The 27,495-nt window shown below is 38.3% G+C and overlaps 1 protein-coding gene across 1 annotated transcript; it reads right to left on the bottom strand.

The window, feature by feature from the left end:
* Nucleotides 1-3,651: 3,651 nt before the first annotated feature.
* On the bottom strand, nt 3,652-9,279 carry LOC110913573 (protein FAR1-RELATED SEQUENCE 5-like). The gene is made up of 7 exons (XM_022158395.1): nt 9,186-9,279; nt 8,681-8,758; nt 8,472-8,597; nt 5,146-5,953; nt 4,777-5,035; nt 4,149-4,571; nt 3,652-4,038 (listed from the first exon to the last, which is right to left on the bottom strand). Exons 1-7 carry the CDS (start codon nt 9,277-9,279, stop codon nt 3,652-3,654), a joined length of 2,175 nt encoding a protein of 724 aa, XP_022014087.1.
* Nucleotides 9,280-27,495: the final 18,216 nt, after the last annotated feature.

The following is a 27,495-nucleotide window of genomic DNA, read 5'->3' as shown; positions in this document are numbered from 1 at the left end:
TTGCATTCCCGTTTGAAATGGCCTTTCTCCCTGCATCGAAAACAAGTAACTTTAGATTTATCAAAACCTAAAGTAGAAACATATGCATCAAGAAAGTCATTTCTCCCGGTAATTGTCTTGAACTTTTCAGCACGCATAAGAACACTAGCTAGACACCATTTGATGTCCATCAGTTCCATTTCTTCAGCGTCTATCTGATCGTAATCCTCCTTTATGAGCATAGGATTTCCGATACGACCAGCAACCAATCCTTCGTATGAGAGTAACACTGAACCAAGTAAAGCCATGTGATCTTTCATGACTTCTTCCGAAAAACTTTGACCCTCTGGAAGATTTAATGCGATGTTACACTGGATCACACAACCATTTCCCGTTTTTGAGCTTTGATGCTGAAAGCCTGTAGTTGACTCTTTCGGATTTACACTCGGAAATGATGAGAATCCACTGCTTTTGTTTGAAGTCTGATCAACTTTTTCTGTTGAATCCCCATCACTCAATGCAGTCTGGATTTTCGGACTTCTCTCAGCTTCTGGAACCGGAACACCCCTTTGTAATACATTTTTACATCCTGTTGACCACTTGGACTGTTCATCCTCGCGATCTTTTGCTGTTCCAAATCCGGACTTTCAATCTTCTCAATAAACTGAGAAATAGTCAACCCATCATAAACACCCGTATTTTTCAGAATCATCAAATAAGTTCCCCACTCTTTTTGCGGTAACGCATCCGCTAACTTGTCTACCCACTCTTTACGATGTTTTGTAATACTCAACATCGACATGGATCGCACTAAGTGGTAGTATCGCTCAATCAGCTTCTTCGTGTCTTCACCCGGTAGACTGCTAAAGAGATCAAACTCTTTCTTGAGCAATGTTTTCTTGCTCTTAATCATGTTCTCACTACCCTCAAACTTAACACGTAGAGCATCCCAAATTGATTTTGACGTTTTGTCATGCTGAAGCAATATGAAGATGTCTTCTTTGATTGCCTGCTGTAACAGACTGATCATCATTTTCTCAGCTCTGTACATATCTTTTTCTTTGTCATTAAACTCCGATAACTCTTTGATAACCTGCAAATCCGTACGCGGTAACACATATTTCTTCAAGATACATTCCCACGATCTAAGATGATTCGCCTGCACCCAATTCTCAAATCTGTCTTTCCATCCATAATACTCCTCAATGCTCATCAGTTTAGGGGGTTTTTGGGTAGTTCCGGTTTCGTTTTCAAGATTCATGTTCTGAGCAATGACAGCCGGAGTAGATGGAGTAGCAAACGCGTTGTAAAAATCGTTGTCCATAATTCTTTTCAAGAAATCACAAACTGTTCTTTAAACGAGCTGGTAAACAAATCACCTCGAATCACCTGGATCACCTGAGTCACCTGACAAGCAAACAAACAAAACAAAATCAGTTTAAAGACTTATCAATTAATAGAAACGAACTGGTACTCGAACTGGTGAATGTTCTATGCGGATTGAAGGTTGACACACTGTGCGGACTGCTATGACCCGGATCAAATTCAAACGACCTTTTCAATGACCTGGCTAAACCACAAGACCTTGACCCTTTCAAATGACTTAGCAAACTGAAACCAAACCGTGTGATCTGATTGAATGGGCCGAAAAACTAATCGATTTAACTGGGCCGAGAATATATTACTTGGGCATTAGCACCTTAGACTCAACTATATCACATGTATTCAATTCAACTGATTGGTCCTCAAATAACACTCAATGAGTCGCAACTATATGGAATCTAATTGGACCTTCCTTTTAAAATCACATGGTTACTGACAAATCACATGCAATTGCTAAACTTCTTGATCCGAAAAGATTGAATCAGATCACATACAAAGTCAAACTTTGAATGTGTTTTCAAATTGATTATACCGAGAACAATATCTTTATCAAATAATGTTCATATATGGTCGACACCTGACAATATTCACATGGAAAATCAACTCTGCTTTAAATGAAAGCACATGGGTCTGATTAAACTTGTCAGCTTATGAATTTCAATGTGTAATCTTATTGGGCTGAGAAATTGATCTTGAATATTGATTAGGCCGCCCAAAAACAAACACTGAACACATTTCAAATGGAAGTCTTGTTTCAAACGAGATAACCCAACTCTTTCAAACGGAATGCTTTCTTCAAATGAGATAATCAAATTCAAACGGAATTTTCAAACGGTATGACATTTCCTCAAACGAGATGGTTACTTCAAACGATATTTTCAAACGGAATAGTCATTTTCAAACGAAAGTCATGTTTCAAACGGTACACTTCAAACGATATGTCAATTTTCAAACGGAAGTGCCAAGCTTCGTTCAAACGGAATGGTATTTTCAGTCCATTTTTACTACATTTACTTCGAGTTTAGAGTTTAGATCTGATATTCTCAAGGGTTTGTTAAAACACAATTATGCACACATTGCGAAAGTTTTAGCCGATTTTAACCGTGAAAAATTGTTCAATTTTGAAAGAAGGTGTAGAAAATCAGAATTAGCGGCTGAATTGATATAAACTCTTCCTCCTGAGCTCTGATACCACTTGTAGGATAGTTTTCAGACCCGAACGAGTCGATCAGAAGAGTTTATCTCTAAACGAAAGGCGGAAACAGACGTGTAGAGTTCAATTCAACAAGATTCACACTATAAACTATTGTATGATTGATATAAAGACGTTTTACAACCTGACAACACTTCGGCAGCACTTCTTGCACAAGCCGGAAAGTTACAAATGAAATGAACATGAAGGCTATATATAGGAAATGACCCTTCCGTTTGAAGGTGGCATGACACCCTTCAAACGAAATGGCACTCTTCAAACTTTTGGCACTCTTCAAACTTTTGGCACTCTTCAAACTTTTATGGCACTCCTCAAACTTTTATGCCTTCAAACTTTTGTCTTCAAGTGTAGTAAACCGAGACTCGATATAAGACGAAGACGACAGATGTATGCACCAACAGGGGGGAGAGGGGTGAGTGACCAAGGTGCACAAAGAGTTCAACAAGGTAACAAAATAAAAGATAAAACATGGCACATGTTTAGGACTGCATTCACAAATATGTTGTCCAAACCCTGGATTAATTAACATAAGATAAGGGCAACCATGCCATTGTCATATTACAAACCAAAATACATGTTGCATGAAAGCAGGAATGTTATAAATTAACATAGGGACAACACACCGAGGACCGCGATAATAATGTAAGTTGTGGAAAGTTTGTTAAGTCAACAAAAACAACTATCAGATAACGCGTGTTACATACGTAACAGTTTGTTGTAGCATATAGATGCGCCAATGCAAACTGTTACACGTCTATAACACGTCTCAAAAACTTGAAACCTGTGAAGTGTGTTTCCACGGCTACCAAATCTAAGGGGCGTATGACGGCCCCGCGTCATTGGGGTTGGCAGGCTAGTTGATAACCTCTAGATTTGTGAATTTTTTGCAATTACGGGAATCATGGTTGGTAACATACTTCATGCAAGTTCGGCACAGTCGAGGGGCCTTTTGCTGAGTTGGTGCTGGTTGTTCGCTACCACCGGTAATTCGACGGTGTTTACCACAACCCTTGTTACGCGCCACATCAGGATTATTCACAACCACCGTGTCCTCTCTTGAAGGGCCAATCAGTTCTTCAAAGACATCCTTTGTTGACACTTGGTCTGGCATCAAAATAGATCCCCTGGTTAACATATTCAGTTTGATCACTTTTAGCTGTTTCAAGTAAAGTTGAAAGCGATTCAGTATTATTTCTAACAACGTCCACACAGTCGGTGATCACATCGATAATCTCATTGTGCATAACAGCCTGCGGTTGTGTGTCCACACCGTAGCGACTATCAATTGAAAACACCCTCTTAGGCGAAACATCACGCCTCCATCTGTTGGCAATGTATTTGGATGGGATGGCGTCCACATGTTGTAGGCGATAAACGCAGAAGACATGGCGACACAGGTAGCCTATTCGGGTAAAGCCACGACATGAGCATTCAGCTGTGTTATCCATGCTGTTAAACTTTACCTGCAATTTTTAGGTCCATCGGTTAGAGGCTAAGCGACTTTCGAAATAAAGATGTAACATGTGTTAGTCATTCCTGTGGAATAGAGAAAATAGAATTTATGTAATCTAACCGTGAACAGATTGTCTTCGTGCTGGACAGAGAAAACAGTCATGCCAGCTTCTAACGTTTGGTTTGTAATGAAGCAACAAAACTTTCCCTTGAGGATTTCCTTCCGAACCACATGGAAAACGGAATGAGAGTAAACACTGAAAGCGTGTTGTTCAATGGGCAGATTACTTTTCCCCTGGTACACGATTGACGAAGATTTGAATTCAGAAACTCTTTGGCGATAACGTTGGCTGTCAATCCGTGCCTCATAACATAGCATAAATTGAACAAGGGTATTTGCGCTGGTGGAGTTAACTTTAAAAGATGCATTTGAGCTTTCAGATCGTGAAGTTGTCTTCATCAAGCAGCACATGGGGATGTCCCTAAAGAATGCCAGAACCCAACGTTCCCTGATTTCGTACATTTCATTGAGCCATTGGTGGTCCTGCAGTGAAAAGTTTTCCAGCAATGCTGCTCATCGTTCTTCAAAGGTAGAAGGCTTTATGTAGACATTCCAAACGAGCCGGTGAAAGCAAGCTCTCAAGTCCGTGTTTTGCAATACGTCGCCAGCTATCTTTTATAGCCATAAGCAAACAAATGAGACGGTTTACGTTAGTGTAAGCAAACAAAAAAAAAATACAGAATAATACCTTGGTTGGCAGTTTTTTCATGATATGCCACATACAAAGTCTGTGGCGGGCAGTGGTGAAAACTTGTTGGATAACTTGTTTCATCGACGGGTCCTGATCGCTTAAGATCAACCGGGGTTCGGTATGATATGCCTTCATGAATGCTTGGAGTAACCATTTGTAAGATTCAACTGTTTCATTTAAAAGCAACCTTGCGCCAAAGGTGACACAATGCATGTGGTTGTCGACACCAGTGAAAGGTACAAAAATCATGTTGTACCTATAAACAGTTAAACAAGACACATGTGTAAGAATATAAAAAATCCGGTTAACAAAGATATTGTTACATATGTTATGTGCGGGTGTTACGTATGTAGCACATCTACTAACTTGTTTGTCTGATAGGTGGCATCGAATGCTAGAACATCGCCGAACGCTTTATAGTTTAGGTTGGAAATCTCGTCAGCCCAAAACACAGCTTTCAATTTCCCTTCGGATACAACAAAGTCGTAATAGAAGTTTGCTAGATTCTCGCTTCGATCGCGTAGACGTTCCAGAAGCAGTTGAGCATCTCGGTCGCCTATGAAAATCCTCAATTGTTGGCTGTAGTTTTTAAAGTCATCGGTGGTGCCACGCACGTTGTGATTGCCGCCTTTGATGCTAACCAGGAAACGGTGGGTCTTCACCGGACCAATGCGATTAAGGCTCATTTGGTGAATAAACTGTTGGGCTGCAAACGGGAGTTTCCTTGAAAATTTTGATAAGTCGCGGTTGAAGGTGTCAATAAGCGGATGATTATGCACATCACTCCAGCTATGCACAACAAACCGTATAGGGTCTTGAGTTGCTACAATAAGAAGTCGGGCCTTACAATCAGTGAGTGTAAATGTACTGTTCCTGCTGCACATGGCCAAAGACTCAAAGAGAGTGTCAAACGTCCTTTTCTTTTGCGGTTTAGCAGCCTTCGAGCACCTGAGGTATTTGTGCGTGGGGCATCCGTTACGAACCTTTGTTTGAGCCTTTTTAACGTTAAACCCAGCTTCATATCCGTACACCTTATACATTGCAACTACTTCTTCGAAAGTCTCATATGATTTTCCAAGAACAGGAAGGAACTCCTTGTCCACAAAAGGAGTCCAGAATTTGGTTCCTTCTGGGGTTTGAGTTACGTAGTAACGGGGTGTTCCCTGTTGATCATCTATAAAAGAAGAAAAGCAAGTTAGATACGGACACCATGTAAACATGTGTTACCCACTAGCGTTTTGAATTTATATTTTTTTGTTACTGTGCTACATAAATTGTGCAAATCAGCACAAGAAAAACATGGGACACGTGTTATGTTATACCTATACTTCCACCATTGTAACCCGTGTTGCAACTGTATGTTCTTTGAAAAGTTCATATCTAGCATTGGAGACAATTCAATGGGGTAAAACCTTGCAACACGGGGCCTATATGTGACAAACACAAACCTTGTAACACGTAAACCTTTACATTGTATGTTTACCTAAACCTTTGTAATACGTGTTACAACTCTGTGGTTTTTTAACACGTGAAAAATCTAACAACGCAACAGAGACGTGTAAGAAGGTAATTTCCTTTGGTAACACGTGAAAAATCTAACACGTGTTACATTCGATGTATCTTTACGTTGAGGATGGGATTATAAAAAAGAAAACTGTTTTAATCAACGTAATAGAGACGTGTAAGTAGGTAAAAACCTGCTGTAACACGTGTTACATTTGATGTATCACGTGTTACAACTCTGTAACACGTGTTACAACTCTGTAACACGTGTTACAACTCTGTAACACGTGTTACAACTCTGTAACACGTGTTACAACTCTGTTGTTTTTTAAAATTATTTTGTTAATATTTTTTTGAATTGGAAACCTAATGTTTTACTTTATTATTGTGTTACATAAATTGTATACAATTTTGAACCCGGTAGTGAACCTTTAAGGCACCGCTAGGTCATATGGTTTCACGTGTAACACGTGTTACATTGGATATATGATTAATTTCCATATTAATTGTTTTTGTGAACTCATGATAACATTATTGAGTAAAAAGTTAGTATATTATCAAGTTTGTTTTTATATTGATCCATCATTGTAACACGTGTTACTACTGCATGTTCTTAAAGTTTATTTTTATGTAACACTGTACATAACTCAGGCGTTGCACGTGTTACACAGGGGCATACATGTAACAAATGAACGTTTTGTAAACCTCTACGTAGCCATCTGGTAAACGTAAACCTTTACGTTGTAAATGTAAAGCATAACCACGTAAACCTTTATAACCACTGATATAGTAATTTTGTAACTGATCTAGTGGTTGAGAAACCACTATAGGTTTAAATAAGTAATTTTTTAAAAACATCATAAGTAACACGTGTTACAACGGTTGTTTTAAGTACTTTCAAAAAAGTTACAAGTGTTACAAGGTGGATGCACAACTTTAAAAAGGAAAACGCACAACTTTAAAAAGTTGTAACACGTGTTACAACGGTTGTTTTAAGAACTTTCAAATAAACAAGTGTTGCAAAAGTGGATGTTATTAAATAACTGTTTTAATCAACGCAACAGAGACTTTTAAGAAGGTAATTTACTTTGGTAACACATGAAAAATCTAACACGTGTTACATTGGATGTATCTTTACGTTGAGGATGGGATTATACAAAAGAAAACTGTTTTAATCAACGTAATATAGACGTGTAAGTAGGTAAAACCCTGCTGTAACACGTGTTACATTTGATTGTATATAATTTTGAATTGGAAACCTAATGTTTTACTTTATTATTGTGTTACATAGATTGTATACAATTTTGAACCCGGTAGTGAACCTTTAAGGCAACACTAGGTCATATGGTTTAACGTGTAACACATGTTACATTGGATATATAATTATTTTCTTTATTAATTGTTTTTTGTGAACTCATGATAACATTAATGAGTAAAAAGTTAGTATGTTATGAAGCTTGTTTTTATAATGATCCATCATTGTAACACGTGCACAACTTTTTACCCGGTCGCCCCAACCCCCTCCACCTCCTCTTCCATTTCAAAACATAGCAAAAGTGGATGTTTTTAAATAACTGTTTTAATCAACGCAACAGAGACGTGTAAGTAGGTAATTTCCTTTGGTAACATGTGAAAAATCTAACACGTGTTACATTAGATGTATCTTTACGATGAGGATGGGATTATAAAAAAGAAAATGCACATTTGATGTATCTTTACGTTGAGGGGGGGGGGATTATAAAAAGAAAATGCACGACCGAGTAAAAAGTTGTAACACGTGTTACAACGGTTGTTTACAGAACTTTCAAATAAGTGACAAGCCTGACGATAGCCAGTAGTACAAAATGGATGTTTTTTATGCTAGCTGATTTTTTTAAATCTTAATTGTTGAACAAATGAGATTCTATTTGTAGCACGTGTTACAGATGGATGTTTTTTAAAATTCTTAGGAAACCATATGTGACAGGTGTTACAAGTTAAGCCTTGTAACAAGTGTCACACTGAGTAACCCGCTTAAGACATGTTACACTACACGATTCCCCAAACTTTTTTTTTTAATTTCGAAAATTAAGTTCATGTGATATAACATGTTGCAAGTGTCAGGGTACTATGTTAGGTAGAAGACAAAGCTGAGTGGTGTAACTTGTGAAAAATAGACCTGAGTATGAAACATATACAACGTTGCATACCAGACAGAATTAAAACGCCAACTGTTACCTTGTGGGCGTCAGGAATGATTAGCGGTGATTTTCCTCTGTCATTAGGGCATGCTGGTCCCAGCGGTTCCTCACCGGACTCATCACTACTCCACATATCTACAAAAAAAGGAGTTTTCCAAACATTCGCTAAAAAATGAAAAAATAACACATCAGCAAACATTTATGGGTGACTGTAGAACCTTCTTCAGTTGGTGAATAGATCTGAAAGTGTGCAGCTACTTCTGATCGGATGTTTTTACCTCCTACATCTCTAACACCTGGTTATGATTAGAAAAATAATAAGATGAAAGTTGTGAAAGAAACAACAAAAACAAAATCATATAAACACATATTCAAAAACAAATCAACAATAAAACCTATTCAAAAAGTTAAAACATAAAGTTCAAATGAGAAAAAGATCAAAATATTGTAACTGTGATAAAACAGTCCATTATATTATAATCCCTATGCAGATTTATGCTTGGAGATAACAAACTAACTAACTAACTAAGTAAACCATATAAACACCGATGGAAAAAAAACCAAGTAAACCATTAAAATAGACTATGCTTGAACAACACAAAGAAACAAACTAAGGAAACCTTTATACATGTTTATGCTTGAAACAAAACAAAGAAACAGACTAAGTAAACCATTAAAACACATTACACACAAAAAAAAAACACACACATACACACCACACACCTGAAGAAGATGAACCACCGTGAGTCGAAGATTCATCAAGGATAAAGCAGTTCGGGATAACATTGGTGGGAGAGTATGTAGGAAGATCTTCCATTATTTGGTGTGGATCTCCCATTCTAATGCAGATAAAGTTGAAGAAAGAACAATGGAGTTTTGAAAAAAATGGTTTCTATAAGAAGATAAGAAGTACAAAAAGGTGATGGATGATGGGTTGGGGTGTAATCGAGTGGGGATGGTTGGGAAGTGTCTTGTTTGGTGAAAAGTAGAAAGCACATACTTCAAAGAAAAGAACAAAAAGACCAAAATACCTTTAAAGCATGGGTATGGATGAGGTGATTTGGATGAATGTGGTCCACATATTCTAGTTTGCTAAGTTTTCTCAATAAAATTGGTTTTCTCCATATACTTACACTATATATATATATATATATATATATATATATATATATATATATATATATATATGGGGGAAGGTTCATTGGGGAACACTAAAAAAGTGGGGAACAGCGGGGAACTGACTCAAACGAACTCCGACTGGACTCATTCCAGCGGCGTTGGAACCGGCTCATCGAACCCTAACTAAGATCTCTTAACCCTAAACCCTAAATCCTAACCCCTAAACTCTAAACACTAAAGGTAAAAAATAAGGCTAAAACCTAAGCGAAACCGTAAAATCTAAACTATAAACCCTAAAAGCTAAACCCTAAAGGCTAAACCTAAAGCTAAACCCTAAAGCTAAACCCTAAACCCTAAAGTGAAACTCTAAACCCTAAAGCTAAACCCTAAAGGTAAACCCTAAGGCTAAACCCTAAAGCTAAGCCCTAAAAGCCAAACCCTAATATATTTAGGGTTTAGGGGTTATGATTTAGGGTTTAGGGTTAAGAGATCCTAGTTAGGGTTCGACGAGCCGGTTTGAACGCCGCTGGAATGAGTCCTATCGGAGTTCGTTTGAGTCGGTTCCCCACTGTTCCCCACTTTTTTAGAGTTCCCCGATGAACCTCACAGATATATGTATATATATATATGTATATATATATATATATATATATATATATATATATATATATATATATTATGTTAAATCTCAAAAACCATCACAAATTATTGTAAACAATATTCATAAACTTTTGGTATTTGGTGATGCTTAGTATCATGTCATTGTCATGTTCCCATTTCTAGATTTTTGTTATACGTTAGACTTTTATTTAATTAGACTTTTATTTAATCAAATATAATAAAACATAGTAGTTCAACCGTAATTTAAAAAAAAAAGATGATAGTTGTATCATTAAGAAATTCATTAAGAGATGTTAATATCAATGGTAATCTCATTAACAACCTGTATTGAATCTATCTCGAAACCATAACCTAAGGAGGATGTATTCATTTATCATTATTTTTTTAAAGACAAATTGTTATTAAACCTTGAGCAACTTGCTAGCCCAATATATAGAGACATGACGACCACAGTTTACATTTTAACAGTAATAATCAAACCTGTACTACTTTTCCCAATCCAAGGATAGAAGCTTGGATCTATTCTTTGCCTAGAGAAAACCCAATGTTCGAAGCTCATCAAGGATTTACCAATCTCCAACACTTTTGAGTTAAAAATGATGTCGTTCCTAATTCGCCAAATTATCCAACATGATAATAGGATCACTATTTGCATCATTTTCTTTTTAACAACGGACCCTTCCACACCTTCATGTATTTTGAGCAGATCTGACACACAGAGAAAGCATAAATCTGCGAGATGCAACACCAAGACTTTAACGTTCCGTATATTTCTTTCTTTTCATTTTAATGTAAATCATACTCTCTTTTTTATTTCTTATAATTTCGAGACTTAATCATAATTGTAATTAGTTTTTATATTATTTTTGCCTAATTATTCATGCATAATACATAAACACTCACGAATGCGCATTTTAATTCGAAACCGAGCAATAGATCTAGATTCTACTTTCTTTGTAATGCTATTTCGAAAGTAATTATATTATTTACATACTTACATACACTTAAAATAAACAAAAAATATGCCTAACTATGAGTTTATAGCATAAAATAACCAAAAAAACATCCCAACAAACCAAAATGGTTTTTTTTTTTGAAATCCCGATGGTTCTTGCCCGTGTTGACCCCCTTGCAGTCCGCAAGGGGTACATCTGTAGCAGAATACGTAAATCAGCTTCCATTTTTGTATGTTCCATCTGAACTCCCAACTAACTCCTTAAATGCCCCAACCACTAATCATACTTATAAATACCAACCTCTAACATCTCCTAAACACTTTCATCACTCCAAAATCTCTTTCAAACACCATCAAAGACCAAAACAGTGAGTTTTGGTTTTCTTCTTGTACTTTTCTTCTTCCCTATACTTAAAACACCTCTAGGAGTATTACCACTTGTATACCAAGGTAAATAATGGTGCTAAACCATCATTTTTTAGGTCCCAGTTGGGATTTTTCTTAATATTTATAAACATATTTTTCTCTACTTTGTGTTAAATATTCTGGTTATTGTGTTTTTCAAACAGGGTTTTGGTCATTATGTTTTTTACTAAGGTTTCTATACATTGTGTTATTATTAGAACCTATAATGCAATGCTATTTTGGGTTTGGTCCATTGTGTTTTTATTATCAAAACTTATAACACAATAAAGATGATGTTATATTTAGGTTTCTATACATTGTGTTATTGATTCTTATTATTGTATTTTTCAACTGGGTGAGTTTTCTATATATTGTCAAGTTCTGTTCATTGCATTTAGTCTGCTGTCCATTGTTCATGGTGCTTTAATATGTCGTTCATTGGGTTCTAGTATGTTATCCGTTTTGTTTTATTATGTTGTCCATTGAATGTTTTATCTACTATCAATTGTGTTTTTTTCTACTTTCCATTGTGTTTTTTTTTTGTTTGATACTCATTATATTTTGCGCTATGTCCATCGTGTTTTACGCAACCGAGTTTTAGTTATATTTAAGGATAAAAAGACACTCGATTTTATAGTATATATATATATATATATACACACACATACACATATATACATATTAAAAAACAACTGGCGTATACAAAATTACATATGTTTTAAAAAATGGGAGGGGTATAACATGTGATTTGCATGTGCCTTTTTCTTAGCATATGAGAGGCATGTGCATATTGATTTTTTTCCCTTGAACGAAACTACCCTTAATTCCCCCTTGATTCCTCATTAGACATTTGTCATTCTATAATGGCTTCTTACTCTTCTTAGTTATTTTAGCCGTTATAGAATAACTTTATCATAATCATGTGTACTTAAATTGGTAAAAATGTAACAAGATAAAGGATCATTAAGTGTTAAGTGTTGGACCAATAAAAAGGTCTACCGAGTAAGATTTTCTGAACCAGTAAGAGTATGTTGATGTGGTAATAGTTGAAAGTGGAGGAAGTGGTAGTAGGTCAAGGAGGTAGTGTGTGAGTCGTCAGGTGAAGGTTATGACACTAGTACCAAACCCATTTTTTGGTGGTGTCAAATTCATTTTTTTGGTGTTGCCTTGTAATACAAAGCACCAAATAACAATATTACCACACTATTAAATAAACACACCACAAAAAAATAGATTATAAAGCACCATTAAATGCTTACAAGTTATATAACACTATAAAATTGGTTTTTTGAGGGTGAAGTTGTTAATAGAACCGTAATACACCATTTTCTTAGGGTGAAGTTGTTAAATGGGGAACCACCTACAACCATCAAAATATTCAAACCCCAAAAATAAATCGCCACCACTTTTTCATCCTCGTGCTGTTTAATCTTCTCCCTAACTCAAACCCCTCCCTAACTTCATCCAAAGTGAGAATCCAGTTGAACCCTAGCCTCCACCTCTGCATCTAGTCAAGTATATTATTGTGTTTATTATAATTGGGAATGTGGGTATATGGTAATCAAACATACGAAAGAGTTTATCGACTTTGTACAACATGATTTGTTTAACCGAGTGAGTTTTTGTAAATATTCATAAACTTTGTCTGTTGTATTAAATTTTATATATTTGCAATCTAACTTTTGTATTTGTTTTTAGATTTGGAATGAAGAAGGGTATTTTGAAGAATCTCAAATTGAGAATTTAGTGGTAGATTTATTGTTGGAATTTATTAAAAAGATGTTTTGATATTGTAAGCATTAGTTTGTGTTTAATACTTTTGTAATTCGATATACCTGAATGGGTTATTTAATACAAGTTAACTTTTGTCGTCAGCATGTGTATTTGTGTGTAATTGGAATAAAATTGGGATATATTACTGAAAATTCTGGAATTTTGCAAAAATATTAAAAATATTAAAAATTTATATTTTTTTCTTGTTTTATTTTTGGTGCTATGGAGATTTGTTTTTTTTGGTGCTATGGAGATTTGTTATTATTTGACACGTGTATATTGATTTTTTGGTGGTGTGTTTAAAGATTTAATGGTGACTTGTGTTTCATCATTGATTTTTTTGTCCTATGTAAATTTTTCTGGTGTTGTTTTTGTAGATTTAATGGTGCTGGACTTGTGTTTCATCATTGATTTCTTGGTGGTGTATTTGGAGATTTCATGGTGCTCTTATTGAATAACACCAACAAATCCCATCATTTGGTGCCATATTTGTTAGTGCTCTATCATAAAGCATAAAATAAAGCATAAAATACAGCACCAATGTAACGCCCCCAACCCCCTTTATTGACCAAAGTGGGTGTTTAAATAATTTAACATGATGTTAGGAATAAATAACCTAGTTAAATGGAATGTCAAATTTTAAGAGTAAGGAATAAAGTTATGGGAGAAGGGATAAGATTTCAAACTAGAGGGACTAAATTGTAACATGGGAAAACCCATGTTTTATAAAAACATGAATTCAACACCACACAAACATCATGTGTGTGTATGTATGTGTCTGGAACGTTCAGATGAACACAAGGGGAGCCAAACCCTAGTTATGAAAGATCTTCATATTGAAGGGTGAATCGAAGCTCAAACCTATAAATGAACATGAGTTAATTATCACCTTCACAAGGGGATCATAAGGGATCATGTCGAGATGGACTCAAGCATGAAAGGCTAACGGGTCGGAAGGAGCTAAGGAAGCGGATGCGTATACGGACGCTTTAGGTTGCACAGAATAAACATCATTGTGGAGACTAAGAGGTTGAAGATCGAGTGAAACAGCAAGGATTGTACGGGAAGAACGGTCTCATAGCTTGTATTTATGTATTAATCAAGAATGATCGTTGTAAATCCTTTCAAGAAGTGTACTGTACGACATATTATAAATGAACTTTCAAGTATGTTATATAGACAATATAAGAAAGAATTTTTAAGCCGGTATTTCTGTTGCTTCTCTTATGGTGAAAACGTTTTAGGATGTTACAACCAAAAAAGTTATTTTGTACTAGTGACATGAGAAGGGACAAAGAGGTAAAATTTTCTTTTAACCTTATAATCAAGCCCGAGCTTCGATTTTCAACCTGGTTTCAAATCCGAGCCTGGGCTTGTCCTGGCATAAAGTAAGTACGTGGTATAGAACTCAACAAATCTTTGCATTTACAATGAAAGAATTATTGGAATATCACAAAAAAGCGGCTATGGAAGAATCGAAAAGGCGACATGTTCACCTCATCGTTTTGGTAACATATTCGGGGATTTGAAAAGCGAGGAATGAATGTATTTTCTCCGGAAAAAGGAATCAATATAGACGCTATTTTGGGTGAGATGCAAACAATAACCTTTGTATGGATCAAAGGGAGAGCGAAGCCCGCCAAATGGAATGAGTGCGGTTTGATATGGCAAGTTGATTGTATGTATGTTTTATCCATGTTTCTTATCGGTAGTTTGGTGATGTTTTTGTATTTTTTGTAAGTATTGGGTGATTGGCTTAGTTGCTTACTAACCCTGTATCAAACTATTTTGGTGATAAATGAGATTATTTTTTTTGCCGTTAAAAATGAGAATTCATATCAATGAAGTTTCGGTTAATCATCATATTTAATAATTGCATGTAATATAATTTATCTTCATATATCTCGATGCTGATTAGTAGAGTTTACAATCAATAATTTGTGCACCTATACTTGTTATTAAAATAGTTTAGGAGATTAGGACTAAATCTTTTAGTTAAGATTTTACATAAACAACCCATGTATATTCAAATTTTTAAAAGGCTTTATATAATCAACAATACAATAAACATCATTGTCATGAATGTCAAACACCGTCACTAATTATTGTAAACAATATTCATAAATTTTTGGTATTTGGTGATGTTTAGCATTATGTCATTGTCATGTTACCATTTCTAGATTTTTGTTACACGTTATACTAATAAAACATAGTAGGTCAACCGTAATTTAAAAAAAAAAGATGATTGTTGTATTTTTTTTGAACGACCACCAAATCAATCCCGAGCACTATCGGGGTACCCACTGGACAAACAGAGTACTCCGAGAGCAACCAGAGTGGTCCACCACCAATTCTGGGGAAAACCCGACAACCCACATGCCCGTAGGCATGACGCTAAATTACCAGTAAAACCCGTATGTCTTAAGATAGTTACATTAAATTAGTAAAAATGTTACAAGATAAAGGATCATGAAGTGTTGGACCAATAAAAAAGTCTAATAGAATAAGATTCTCTGAACCAAACCAGTAAGAGTATGTTGATGTGGTAATAGTTGAAGGTGGAGGAAGTGGTAGTAGGTCAAGGAGGTTGTGTGGAGTCGTCAGGTGAAGGTTATGACTAGTACCAAACCCATTTTTTGGTGGTGACAAATTCATTTTTTTCATGCTGTCTTGTAATACAAAGCACCAAATAACAATATTACCACACTAATAAATAAACACACCACCAAAAAATAGATTATAAAGCACCATTAAATGCTTACAAGTTATACAACACCATAAAATTGGTTTTTTGAGGGTGAAGTTGTTAATAGAACCATAATTCACCATTTTTAAGGGTGAAGTTGTTAAATGGGGAACCACCTACAACCGTCAAAATATTCAAACCCCAAAAATAAATCGCCGCCACTTTTTCATCCTCGTGTTGTTTAATCTTCTCCCTAACTCAAACCCCTCCCTAACTTCATTCAAAGTGAGAATCCGGTTGAACCCTAGCCTCCACCTCTGCATCTAGTCAAGTAATTATTGTGTTTATTATAATTGGGAATGTGGGTATATGGTAATTAAACATACGAAAGAGTTTATCGACTCTATACAACATGATTTGGTTAACCGATTGAGTTTTTGTAAATATTCATAAACTTTGTCTATTGCAGTAAATTTTATATATTTGAAATCTAACTTTTGAATTTATTTTTAGATTTGGAATGAAGAAGGGTGTCACACCCCCAAAATACCACTTAGGGAGTGTCCCTGATAGGCGTGTGACATACCAGCAATGAGCCACTAATTACATAGAACCCATACATGTTTCGAAAATAAAGTTCTTAATTAATAATAAAATACCATCCAAGTTCAAAAGAAAACCCAAGTATTCAGCGGAAGCAAAACCAAACGAAGTTAAATAGTTTAAAATCAATATAAAGTATCAACAAATCAGAACACAAATCCCTCCAATCGACCCATGAGACTCCAGCTACTCCAGACAGCAAGTTCCAATGCAAACAGCTAACGACCTACAAGCATGCAAACAAGTGTGTCAGACTACGCTGGTGAGTTCAAGGTTTTGTTACCGAGTTTAATTTATCAGGTTTATATACAAAACAGTTTATCAATTTGATTTGATGTTGTTATTAACTCGATTACCGTATGTGGCGACTAGATGTGAATGCCCAACCCCAATGCCTCCATTTAGGCATTGGTCATGATATCAAGGTATCAAACAACCTTGGATAGATGTAAGGGGTCTTATATATTTACACGATGTGAATGCCCAACCCCAATGCCTCTAACTAGGCATTGGTCATGAAGTCCAGGTAATTAGTTCACGCCCGTCCTTTCGGCCCGGTGTGAGGGTGCCAAACCTAATAGCGCTATCAACTAAATACCTCGTCGCTTCTTCAGCAACACGGTAGATGTACGGGGTCTTACATGCTTTATACTGTGTTCAATAACCAACATCCCAATTTAACAGTTTACCCAATATTCCCTTCAGAAACGTTTACCAGTTGTCCCAAACCACCGGGACGCATGCTTAGAAAAGTGCAGTGAACTCACCTTAGATTGCTCGGTTTGATAATGTGCCTCTACGCGTTAAATACTAGTGAGTTCTGTTACATGTGACCTAATATATAATCAGTTCAGGTAAGTATTCGAGTAGAGTTTCGCAATACCCTAATGTCCAAACAAGTGTTCAGTGTGATCAGTCTTAACGTACAACATGCATAATTCAGTCATCATGTTTCGCATAATTATCACGTTGAGCCTTCAAAAATTACACATAATTTAGAACTCAATTCTCATGTAGTTTCTGACTCGTATTACTTTTAATAAAACCAGCCCAAATATAACAAACTCAGGCACTTAGTGACGTATTTGGGCCTAATTTATAAACATTCAGAACATAGATATATATGTGAATAAAGTCGGTCCACTACAACAATATTAAAGGAGTTTGGACGGTTAGGCCATATGTAGTCATAAAGCCCCTACCCGTTATTAAATTCATTCATGTGAATCTCCTTGTCACAGTAGATGTTCAAATAACTAATGTTGTAAGTAAGATGTAATTAGTTTGACCTCAACTCAAAAGAAAAGAAAAACATGTTTTCATGCATAACTAAATCAAAGTGGCGGCTGTCCCTTCTAATTGAAACCATCATGAATAAATAAAAAAATCATTAACTTCTTGAAAAAGTTACACGACAACAACCATATTTATATTCTCAATTGCATGTCCTACTCTAATCCCCAAACCCACATGTGCAGCCAACATGCAACATAAATTTTAATTCAAAAAACAATATGAATCAAGACATGATGTCATCGGCCCCCTACTCAACCTATGTGCATAGTATAATAGCCAGTCCATTCAAATGTCATGTGCAACCATTTCTAATACATGCAGCTATTTAGTCAAAAGATAATCAAAAAGGCAAAAGAGTAACATGTGCGACAATAAGGGTCCCCTATGTGCAGACCATGTCAGAAAGGAATATCCTAATTTATCGCATATCCGGCCCCACAACACATGATTATTCTGATCACTTGTCTAGAACATGTGCGGACGGTTTCTTTATCACATATTCATGCAAAACATTAACACACATAGCATCACTTACAAACATAAACCATAACAACAATCATGAATCGATACACTACGCATGACAAGGGAATTTAGTTTGCAAACAGATGAGATTATACTAACCGAAAGTAGAGGAACTTGAAGGAAAAGCTTCACGAAAGGGGATTGTTGCCGACGGGTTTCAAGAGCTCTAGGGTTTCTACGCTACAATTCCTAATTACGTATAACATGTGGGTAATATACATAGCACTAGAGGGGTGGGCTCAATTGAGTAGTTTGGGCCGAACTTATGTGGGCCGATGTAAATCAAATCAAAGGTAGCCAAGATGTGCAAGTGTAGCCCACTTATGATTCACGTTTAGTAAGTTTACTAAGGTTACGAATGTCTAACAGGCTAAACATACATAAAGTTAACGGAGTTATAACAACGCAGCACATTTCAAATTGGAAAGGGATAACGGGAAGTTGAAATCACAAGATTAACGTCACTAACCTTGAAAGTTCGGGTTGTCAAATCATCCCCAACTTGAAAGAAATTTCGTCCCGAAATTTGACAAGTAAGCACAGAGAAACGAAACGAACTGGTAAATCAAGATTGTTGCAAGTTTTCGTCAGGTGCCACATCATCCCCAACTTGAAAGAAATTTCGTCCCGAAATTCACCAGTAGTACCAGAATTAGATTGGTCATCAGGAAAAAGTTGAGGATACTTGAGTTTCATCTGATCCTCGCGCTCCCACGTGAACTCCGGTTCACGTCTTGAGTTCCAACGAACTCTCACAATCAGGATACGACTATGTTTACGCACCTTGACCTCCTGGTCCATGATCTTTATAGGTTCTTCGACAAATTGCAACTTGTCGTCAATCTATAGATTCGAAACGTAAATGACATCGTGAACGTTACCCAATCTGCCAAACAACTCGAGTTTGTGAGCCATGCTACCGATTCGTTCCAGAACTCCAGATGTCCCAACACATCGTAAACTTATCTTGCCACGATTTCTATAGCATACCGTACCTTCCCAGGGTGAGACTTTCGATTATAACACGTTCGCCTATCGCGAACTCCCAGTGTGTCCTAGGCTTAACAGCTTTCCTGACGGGCACGCGTTGACACCAATTGATTTTCGATTTCAACAATCTTCCCAAGAGTTTCGAGTACAAGTCCCGGATCTGTGATTACGTTGTCACCCATGTTAGCCCAACAAGGATGGCATTATCGTCCCCGCAATGCCTCAAACAGAGCTGTCAAAATACTAAAACGATGACTGCTGTAGTAGAACTCAACCAAAGGTAAATGTCCTTCCAATCTTCACTAACGTCAATCCTCCACTAACTTACAACATGTCTTCGAGTGTCAGGATGGTTCGTTTACTCTGTCTGTTTGTCCAACGGTGATAAGCTATGCTCATGTCTAGACGTGAGCCAAGGGTGTTGTGTGTTGCCTGTTATGAATCAAATGTAGACCAAAATCAGAGGTATCAGGAGTTGGCACCCCGTGCCTAAAAACCGCCTCTCTCAGAGGAACATTCATAGCTGTGAAGACTCATCAGTTTCCTCGGTTGCGAGAAAGTGTGCTGGTTACGTGGGACAATCGCCGATCACCCAAGTGATATTGTTTCTGTTTCGAGTTGTAGGTAGACTAGCGACAAAATCCATGGTAGTCTGTTCTCATTTTCCATATGAGAGTTGCCGGTTGCTGATACTCCACCTTGACTTTCCCACAAGTCAAACAGCATACAGATACTGGGTCTTCATGCCCGATGACCAGTACAAGATTTATAGGTCCTAATATCTCTCATCAAAATCCAGACATCTAGAATATCGAAGCCGGTGTGCTTTTCCCAACACAGTTTTCCTAAAGTTGCAATATAATGAGATCCACACTCGTTCCTTGAGGTAGCGAATATCGTCTGTCCTGCCAAAGGTTGCTTCTCCCTGCCCCGCATGGGTTCAACTTGGAAATCTTCTTCCAGGTCGAACAGAGCGAGTCTGATCAGGTAAGTTAGAGTCGATAGTGAGCTACAAAGCGCGTGCACGCTCAGGTTCCACAGTCGTAATCATTCGAAAGTTCCATCCAGCGATGACATTACATGATTTAGCTCCTTCGAAACAACGGTATACGGGAGGCCCTTCTGTTCGGTCTAGGTAATGCATTTGGTACCATCCAAGTAATGCCTCCAACTCAAATCCAAAGACCATGGGTTCCACCACAGGTTGGGTCTCGTGTACCTCTTCTTGTAAATCCGCTACGTAAGCTATCACTTTCTCGTGTTGCATTGATGTGTAGTTAAGACTCTGATTTGAACCCTTAAGGTATACCAGTAGATCACTCGCACCCTCAGGCGAAGGCGATGCTCAGTGCATTGCAGAGTTGGGATTTGAAAGCTGAAAATACGTTCTCCTGTTTTGTCTCCGACGAACACAGCACCCTGCTGTGCTTAAGGGAGTTAAGCTGCGCGATCTTCGAAAATCCTGTGATGAATCTACAGCAGCATCCATCGGAACCAAAAATTATGGTATCCCCGAAAGAATCTTTGGTGTCAATCAGTTCTAACAAAATGGATCCTAGCACGATCCACGCATATTCCCACTTTGTTGGTTACATGATCAAAATGCATCTCTCGAATCTAGATGTTACATTTAACAAGACTTCACACGTAATGGCTCCTCCCTCAGGAGCTCTAAAATAAGATGCAGATGTCGTCCATGATGTCCCTTCCTCCTGGAAATGACCCAAAACGTCATCAATAAACACAGTCGATTCTTGTGGTCCATAAGCTGCTGGTGTGTTGATTATCTCGATAGTCATGGTGTACAAAGTCGCACTGGCCGCATTGCGTTTGATATGCCATTCTAAGAGCATTCTCTCATTAAACTTCCATCTGATGATAGTTCGTTCGTTCGCAACTAGTCGACAGATTATCAATACATGGTCGGGGCAAACGGTTCCTGACTGCCACTTTGTTGAGTTCTCGATAATCAGTATGCATACGGAAAGGCTTATCTTCACGGATATAAATGGGGCTCCCCGGAGGGAAAACTAGGTCCGACAAAACTTCTGTCTCACAGTCTCTGTAGTTGATTTGACAGTTCTTGCATCCCTCCTGGCGCAAGACGGTAAGAAGTACGAAGAATCAAGGCTGCCTCTGGCGTGAGATCAAACTGAGATTCTGCCTAACAGTTGTGGAAGTAAACCCAAAAATTCCTCGAGTAGCACACCGAGAGGAATCACGAACAATTGGTGGGTCCTCGATCCTCACCTCCTTAGTAACATGTGCTAATATAGCGGGGTAATCCTTCCGTAGACACTACTGGGCCTTCTTTGCTGATATGATGCTAACCTTTACACCACTCTAACACTCCAAAATATAAAGTGAAGCAAAATTTCCTGCCCACAGGGTATATCTACGCGATATCCAGTTAACCAATCTACACCACTACTGCATCGAAACCATCAAAGACAGTGGAAGGAAAGTTGATGCCGAACACTTTTCTCACAAGGTCGAGTTCGCATCCCAACGAACATATGAGGTTTCAATTGACTTGCCATCGGCCGGTTCCACAACAGGTTCGGTTTCGAGAAGCATCAGGATTAAACGGATCCGAGACGAAGCGATTTGCTACCTATTCAAGCTACCATGTTGCTATTATCCTGCCATCGCCCCTGACAATCCTAAATGTCCTCCCGCGAGCACCACTACCAGTGTTGTTGTTGCGATTACGTGGATTCCCAATATTGTCCTCGTTCCCTTGGTTATTGACATTTTGATTTAATAACAGTCAATCCTTGTCGAAGTCACCCTTGTTTCCATACGGTAGGCTACGATTTCGAGTACCTTGATGTCGCCATGATCGTTGCCTCCAATACCGTTGCTTGAAACGGAGCCCTATGATCCTTCACCAACAGGGTCCATCTTGTCACATTTCCGTGCCACGTCCTAAGGCGCTACTCATTGTGCTGGCAGTTACACATTCCACACCATGGTCTATTGTCTTCGTTTATGTCCCGATTAATCCGTAGGAGCTGACTACCATAAATCCCTGACTAGGGTTAAGGTTTCGGTTGAAGTCAGCCTGCTGGTGTCTGTTGACGGTAATCAGGGTCGTTCTAATACTAAGGTTGGTAAAGCACTACGCTCAATCCTCTTGTCCATCGTTCTTGCGAGTTGACTGAGTAATACACGGTATGTTTCCAGAGTGTTGCAGAAGTGATCGCATTTCAGGGTCTAAGACGTCAATACGTTAAGTTCCAGTAAATGAAGAAAGGTGGGAAAGTATAGACCAATCATTCGACGCTGCGACATCCAACACAGAGACGTTCGTGCAAGCACCTAACATTCTACATAGTTCGCTAGGCGTTCAGATGGGTGCTCAGGTAATACTTGATAGCATCGAGATTTGAAAGGATTCAGAGAAAAGTGAAAAGATCATGTTCGAGTAGGAGATAATCACTGCTACGACTCCTATAGACTTGTTAAGTTTCACATTGATCAAATAACAGAGCAGAACCCCCTTTTTCACTTGTTAAGCCTCACTGGGACTCGCATGCACTCCACATTATTATTATGTGTGCACCCACAATAATATTGTGATTTGCATGCTCATCTCAGTTCCTCCTAACTCATGTCAAACGGTTCCTCAAACTCGAATGCCAAACAGAGGTTATCAAACGATAAGATCACAAGAATCAAAGGACTATGACATGCTATCAACGCATCATAATGTAAGCAAGCAATTTGTGTAATCATGCTATAGTGACGAGTGTGTGTCTGTACGCTACATCATAAACAAACGTACACTACTCATGTAATGTATACCACAGATGAAAAAAAAACAAACCTTGCAATCTGGAGCTGAGTGTCATGGTCGCATTCTCGTTTTCAGAACTTTTCGGTTATAGTCTGGTTTTATAAAAACGTTTTTAAAACCAAGTTCACTATAACCAGTGGCTCTGATACCAAACTGTCACACCCCCAAAATACCACTTAGGGAGTGTCCCTGATAGGCGTGTGACATACCAGCAATGAGCCACTAATTACATAGAACCCATACATGTTTCGAAAATAAAGTTCTTAATTAATAATAAAATACCATCCAAGTTCAAAAGAAAACCCAAGTAATCAGCGGAAGCAAAACCAAACGAAGTTAAATAGTTTAAAATCAACATAAAGTATCAACAAATCAGAACACAAATCCCTCCAATCGACCCATGAGACTCCAGCTACTCCAGACAGCAAGTTCCAATGCAAACAGCTAACGACCTACAAGCATGCAAACAAGTGTGTCTGACTACGCTGGTGAGTTCAAGGTTTTGTTACCGAGTTTAATTTATCAGGTGTATATACAAAACAGTTTATCAATTTGATTTGATGTTGTTATTAACTCGATTACCGTATGTGGCGACTAGATGTGAATGCCCAACCCCAATGCCTCCATTTAGGCATTGGTCATGATGTCAAGGTATCAAACAACCTTGGATAGATGTAAGGGGTCTTATATATTTACACGATGTGAATGCCCAACCCCAATGCCTCTAACTAGGCATTGGTCATGAAGTCCAGGTAATTAGTTCACGCCCGTCCTTTCGGCCCGGTGTGAGGGTGCCAAACCTAATAGCGCTATCAACTAAATACCTCGTCGCTTCTTGATGTGTGTAAAATGCAACATATAAAACACATCAATTAAGGCATAAAACTAACCCTTTTTAAGTACTAATGTTGGAAAAAGAGTGTTTTTGTCTTCCTTTTGTATTTTCAGGATGAAATGAGCTCAAAATCACAAAAGAAGCAAAAAGACCACTAATTCTACCATAAATACAAGAAAAGGAACAAAAGTGGACTGCCCGGACCCTCAACGGCACCTCCCAAGGCAAAAAGAAGGAAACAGAGTCTGAACACGCCCCGTGTCCAGCGAACACGGGGGCGTGCCCAGGAAGCAGCAGAAAAGACAAACCAGTAGAAGCTTCCATTGCCCACCACGGGGCCGTGTCCAGCGAGCACGGGGGCGTGGTGAAAGTACAGCAGGCGCATTAATTGTAATTCGCAATTACAATTAATGAAGAGAGAGAGTGTCAGGCGGGCACGGGGCCGTGTCCAGCGGACACGGGGCCGTGTCCAGCCTTCTGTTCAGCCTATAAATAGAGGAGCTTGGCTTCATTCTCTCTCATCCCTTGGCACACCACCTCTCTCACACTTCATCCACCACCCACCACCACCATAACACCATCATCCACCACCATCATCCATTGTCCATCGTAGAGTGTGTGAGTCGTCTCGGGATCCAAGATTGATCGTAAGAGTTCTTGACAATCAAGGCCATGTTTGCCTAAGTCTCTTACATCACTTGGTGAAGACAAGTGTTTAGTATAATACTTTTTATTTTTAATCTTTTGCACTTTTTATTTGGTTTTGTATTAATGACTTTAATAACTAGTTACTTATGTTGAAGGTGATCTTTCCTTATCGTTTGTCCGTGGTGTCTTGGCGTTATTTTACTGTCTATATAAAATAAAAGATTTTCACCATTCATATCTCCACGGTCTATATGGAGGTATGTTGGCTACCTGGTCGGGGGTTAAGGGAACGGTTTGGTAAGGATCTTGCCCTTGTTCAGCGTTTAGAGGTCCTGCTTGGGACCTGGGTCAATTTTAGTAGGATCTCCTTCAATGCCCATAGGTATTGGATGGCGGGGATCCAAACTCTTTGACCCCCTCATAAGTTAACTACTATTAATACTATAACCCGGCTATTTAGGACTGTATCCCTGCTGACTCAGACTACTTAGCCGAGGGTAACGTCACCGCCAAAAGCGGGGCCTACCATAATTTGCATTAATAACTTAATTCATTATCTTTCAATAATCCGACCCTTTAGGATTGTATCCTTGCTGACTCAAACTACTGGGTTGAGGGTAACGTCGCCTTCAAAAGAGGGGCCTACTACAATAACTAAGATAATCTCTTAAACAAGTGCAAAAGTGCGAAAATAATCAAAGGTTATACTAATACACATGTCGGAACCAAGTGATTCATCTTGTCTATCTGTTTTTATTTTATTTTTATTTTCAGCATTTAGTTAGTTTTTATTTTTCTTAGTTTAAAACATTTTTCTAACCTTTTTGATTTAATTAGACGTTGAGGATAAACCGGTATTAAAAGCTCTTGTGTCCTTGGACGACCTCGGTATCTTACCAACACTATACTACGTCCACGATGGGTGCACTTGCCCATATGTGTGCTTAGTGTTAGTAAATATCGTGTTTTATAAATTTAAAACTTGGCTAAAAGTGTAAAAAGGGCATAAATATATATCTAAAAACATATATACACTAACACGCATCAAGTTTTTGGCGCCGTTGCCGGGGACACAAGGATTTTAAGAAAGTTAGGAATCAACGGCCTAATCATATTTTTATTTTTCTTTATTTTTTTTTTAGGATTTTTTCTTAGATTTTTAGCTTCTGCAGAGCTCAACACGGGGCCGTGCTTGCTGAACACGCCCCGTGCTCAATCATTGGAACTGGCAATCCTGTTTTAAATCAGACAGTAGGCTGAACACGGGGCCGTGTCCACTCAACACGCCCCCGTGCCCAAGATTCAGTTGCTGAAAACAGAACCGTTAGATCCCGACGGTTGGTAATTTCTGATACAAACATGAGTGATAGTGATTCTTTTTACTTTCGGCACTCTTATGGTTTGTGGTGTCGAATATGTGGAGGCGAACATGAGGAATTAAAATGTTTCTTCCTCACTTATAGGCCCCACTATATAGACCCACCGATTCCTTGTAACCTTAAGAGGGGCGAAAGTAAAAATAAGCATTATTTCTCCCTCGAATGCGCCCAGCCAGATATTCTAGGAGAAATGCTCCTTGACGAGCTATTTCAACTAGAAGAACTACTTCTCAATTGGTCAAAAGAACTTAGGAAGGATTTTTTAGATCCATCCCAAGATGATGACCATGAGGAAATGTTGGAACCGCATTCCGACAACCTCGTTGCTCCCGAAAATACCTTTTTACCTAGACAAGACGCGGACGATAGTCGTCCCTGTGCCGATTGTGCCGTGAAGGACTCCCCATCGACTTCGTTCGGTGCATACATAGACCTGAGCGATTCGGCATACACCTTCTTTAACGAGAGCCCGGGAAAGGGTTGGACTTGTCCACCTAGAATGAAAATAGGAATTACCCTCACCGACAACCTCTTGCGTTCTCGCCTTAGTATAGGACAATTAAGGTATCTTAGGCACTATGGGGTTGTTCCAACAAGTCAAGAGCCACCCGATATAGATTAACTCCTTAGTAAAGACAAAACTTCATAAGACAGCTTTCCGACACGGGGCCGTGTCCGGCCAACACGCCCCCGTGTCCACCAAAAGATTCCCTTCTGATCAGAACGTCAGAATACGGACAAACTGTGTCAGAATTTTATCTGCACACGGGGCCGTGTCCAGCGGACACGGGGCCGTGTCCAGCAGGCTGTCGTTTTCTATAAATGCAGCCAAAAATCCTGCACATTTGGACCAACTTGGGGACAGAGATTTGAAGGAATCTTCTCTCAAACAATCCAAGGTAAGTCTAAAAGAAGTTTCCAACAACCCATCTTGTCCTTTCCTCTTCTAGACATTACCTTCTTCTTCATCTTTCTTCAAGAACTACCATGAAAAGTTTGAATTTTCAATCTTTGTGGTAGGAAACAATGAGTTTTGATCATAGAATCTTGGTAAAAACATGTTATGTAACATTGTTTAAAGTTATTGACTACAAAAAGTTTGTATAAACTCAGAAAATAACTTAAAAACCCAAGATTCCTTGCCCCAAAATTCTGCAGAAAGATGAACACGGGGCCGTGCTCAATGAGCACGGGGCCGTTTCCAGAAACTGTTTCGTCATATAAACTGCTTTTGGTTTATTTTTCGTAGAATGGCGAGTGAAAACAGCGAAACATCATCCGTTCATTCCTCAAACAGCCGAAGGGGAAGGAGGCCTTCCGTTGAAGCTACACTTGTGCACTACGTGATAGCGCTAAGGGAAGCTCTCGACGAAATGACGTCAGTGGAGGAGGTCCTCATTGA

Source organism: Helianthus annuus, chromosome 15, assembly GCF_002127325.2.
Source record: "Helianthus annuus cultivar XRQ/B chromosome 15, HanXRQr2.0-SUNRISE, whole genome shotgun sequence".
Classification (NCBI taxonomy): Eukaryota; Viridiplantae; Streptophyta; class Magnoliopsida; order Asterales; family Asteraceae; genus Helianthus; species Helianthus annuus.
Note: the sequence above shows the minus strand (reverse complement) of the source record. Positions and strands in the feature narration are given on the sequence as shown.